Source organism: Ziziphus jujuba, chromosome 2 (genome assembly GCF_031755915.1).
Source record: "Ziziphus jujuba cultivar Dongzao chromosome 2, ASM3175591v1".
NCBI lineage: Eukaryota > Viridiplantae > Streptophyta > Magnoliopsida > Rosales > Rhamnaceae > Ziziphus > Ziziphus jujuba.
This window is the reverse complement of record NC_083380.1, coordinates 26,643,110-26,645,899: the sequence shown is the minus strand read 5'-3', so window position 1 is coordinate 26,645,899 and position 2,790 is coordinate 26,643,110. Positions and strand designations below refer to the sequence as shown.

Genomic DNA, 2,790 nt, shown 5'->3' with positions numbered 1-2,790 from the left:
TATAATATTCATATATATGGATGAATATTTAAATACGGTTAATTATAAAACTTAAACTTTGGTGTAAATTTTAATGTGGTCATGACTATTTTCTTGCACAATATGTTAGTGTTAAAACTTTGTTAAAGTGTTTTCAAATTTTGGTAAATTTAACAAAATATAATTTGAAATATAATTATTATTAATAGATAATTCTATAGTACGAACATCCACATTTCTTTATCATATGTATATTCTAAAAAAAATGATAGTTTTTTTAAAAATCTGTCATTAATACCATTATATAAAGATAATGATTTCTTCAAAAATTATTATCATTTGAAAATATCGGCATGATAAAAAAAAAAATAAGCGTCCGCACCATAGAAATTCCAATTATTAATAATATAAGTTATCTAAATAATATAATTGGGATGAAAATATATTGTGAAGTTATTTATAATTGTATATGATTTCATTTTTAAGCTTTTATTTGAATGTAATAAGTTATATGTAAAATATGTTCTTTTGAAAAACTTAATGCTATCTTTATTTTTAAAATTCAATTACATGTTATACTTGGGAAATACATGTTAAAATTTTGTTAACAAAAGCCTCTAAGTGTTTACATTCATATATAAATTACAAGGCCAACATTTAATACCTTACTTAACCAAAAGTTCTGAGTTTGAAATCCTGTCACTTCATGATTAAAACTGAAAGTTAACATTTGATTTTGTCCAACAAGAAGTTTAAGGACCAAAAATAAAATTAATTGAACTTAATTTGATAAGAAGTAATGCATCTCCTTTGATAGGAAATAAATAAGTGATATGTCAAATTAGCACAAATACACTATAACAGTGTATATATATATATATATATAGAAGCTTTCCAAGCACCAAAAAAAAAAAAAAAAAAGGAAAATTCAAGAGGAAGCAAACTCAAGAACAGGACATCATTATTATCCTCTGCCTTCCTTGTAACGTTTAATTGATCAGGCTATCTTTTCCTTCTTTCTTGGATAAATGATCATGCCGCTTTGAAAATTTGCATCAGTTTTACTCAGATTACAAAGACAATCTAAAATAGAAGAAGAACTAAATCATATATAGGTAAACTGCCTGTTAAATCACAAGGATTAAACCTTATTGGCTCTAATTGAGGCCATGAATTATAATAGGATAAACAAAGAGCACAAAGATTTTAAATTTCCATCACATCACAACACAACAATGGCATGCTGTGATTGATAATAATACATAGTATATTAACATATTCATACTTAATTGACAATCAAAGTTGATACAAAATAGCTAACTTATAGAATCAACAACTTAGCTCTCATAGTTCAGATCTCCCATAAGTTTTTCGCTTCTCTCTTTTACATACAAATATCATATACCTTCTAAGTCAAGATACTCTAAAACCTCCCACTTCCTAATCAACTTAATTTATTGACGAGGAAATTAACAAAAATCTTATCCCAAATTACCATAAAAACATTATAATATACACTACACATAGAACACTATCATATCACCCCCAACCCCTCTCTACCTACACAAACCTAACAATCAGCACATTTTGCATTTTGCGGCTTCGGAGTGTGGCGGTTATTTGCCCCTGAACCCGGGTAATCATGGAGCTCCACATCCATTCTTCCATTGATAGTAGCTTGTTCATCCCAGAAACTCTCTTTAGCGGCCTGTATTTGATGGCACATGAAAAATGTATATAAATTATGTAGGCATAAAAATAAGAAAAGCAATTAGTAGATTTTGGATGAGTCTGTACGTACCATTTGATTAGTCTTCTCTGTAACTTGATCATGAACTGAAGGTCCATGCATTAGGCTTCCAATCCCTGCACAAACACAAAATATCATCATGATCTGAATCAGAGCAAGAAAGAAGAAGAAGAAATTGAAAAAGGGTTTTAGAAAATATACTTGTAGCTGGGATAGCATTCAAGCTTATTAGATGAGAGAAGCCCAAGAGAATAACAAGTAGACGAAGAAGAGTGTCTGAAGCAGCCATTGATGTAGCAAAAATCTTCTTTCTTAGGAGACAAATAGTGTAAGAATGTTTTGTGCTTTTTCACAGAATTAGCCACTCCTCAATTTATACATTTACATGAAAGATTTTTTTTTTTTTCTTTCTTTTTTTTTTTTTTTTTCCCCTTGAAGTTTGTGAATGTTTATATGGAAAAAAAGCAATCCTATTTGTTTAAAGTCAAAAGTTGATTGGAACGTACACCACATTCAGTGGGAGCTTTAAACGCGTTTGCAATCTTCCTTGTTTTGCTCTCATTTGGTGTGAACCATAGATCTTGAGAAACCCCAAAAAAATTTTAGGAAAAAAAAAAAAAAAGTAAGAATATAATATCAAAAATAAAAATAAAAACTTTTAGAGGTCCAAATGGAGAGGAGAGGAAAATGCTAAGTGGAGGAATATCATGGAAAATGATATTTAAAGTCAATATGGGACACATCCTGTGCAAGTGGGTGATGACACAATAGATGATTTTGTGGCAAATTTTTGAGCTTCATGCACTAATAAGGTGAAACGCTAGTGGGAATCATCATTGCAGCTTAAAATATATGTATATATATTCAAATTAATTGAATTTTAACTTATAGTCATGAAAGGCTCACATTCTTGTTAAAAGCAGAGAGAAGGCACTTATTTCTTGCGTGACTTAAACTTTTTAGTGGTAAATATAGACAAAGGAAAGTTGGGAGCAGAAACAAAGTATGTCCACCAAATGTGGTACCAATTTTCCCATTAGATATGAATGTGTTTTCAACGA

The 2,790-nt window shown here is 29.5% G+C and overlaps 1 protein-coding gene across 2 annotated transcripts; it reads right to left on the bottom strand.

The window, feature by feature from the left end:
- Positions 1–1,153: 1,153 nt before the first annotated feature.
- LOC125422412 (uncharacterized) lies at positions 1,154–2,157 on the bottom strand. 2 transcript variants are annotated; one of them, XM_048473974.2, is made up of 3 exons: positions 1,931–2,157; positions 1,778–1,845; positions 1,154–1,684 (listed from the first exon to the last, which is right to left on the bottom strand). In XM_048473974.2, exons 1-3 carry the CDS (start codon positions 2,016–2,018, stop codon positions 1,550–1,552), a joined length of 291 nt encoding a protein of 96 aa, XP_048329931.2. In that variant the 5' UTR covers positions 2,019–2,157; the 3' UTR covers positions 1,154–1,549. The 2 variants fall into 2 exon arrangements, with proteins under 2 accessions (XP_048329931.2, XP_048329930.2); XM_048473973.2 differs by having other exon boundaries at positions 1,154–1,687; positions 1,781–1,845; positions 1,931–2,156.
- Between the last annotated feature and the right edge of the window lie 633 nt (positions 2,158–2,790).

What these genes read in the sequence shown, in the direction of transcription:
- LOC125422412 (XM_048473974.2), bottom strand. Translation starts at nt 2,018, where the DNA reads ATGGCTGCTTCAGACACTCTTCTTCGTCTACTTGTTATTCTCTTGGGC. An exon ending in GAATGCTATCCCAGCTACAA is followed by an intron (nt 1,846 to 1,930) that starts GTATATTTTCTA and finishes GTGTTTGTGCAG; the next exon opens with GGATTGGAAGCCTAATGCAT. An exon ending in AGAAGACTAATCAAATGGTA is followed by an intron (nt 1,685 to 1,777) that starts CGTACAGACTCA and finishes CAAATACAGGCC; the next exon opens with GCTAAAGAGAGTTTCTGGGA.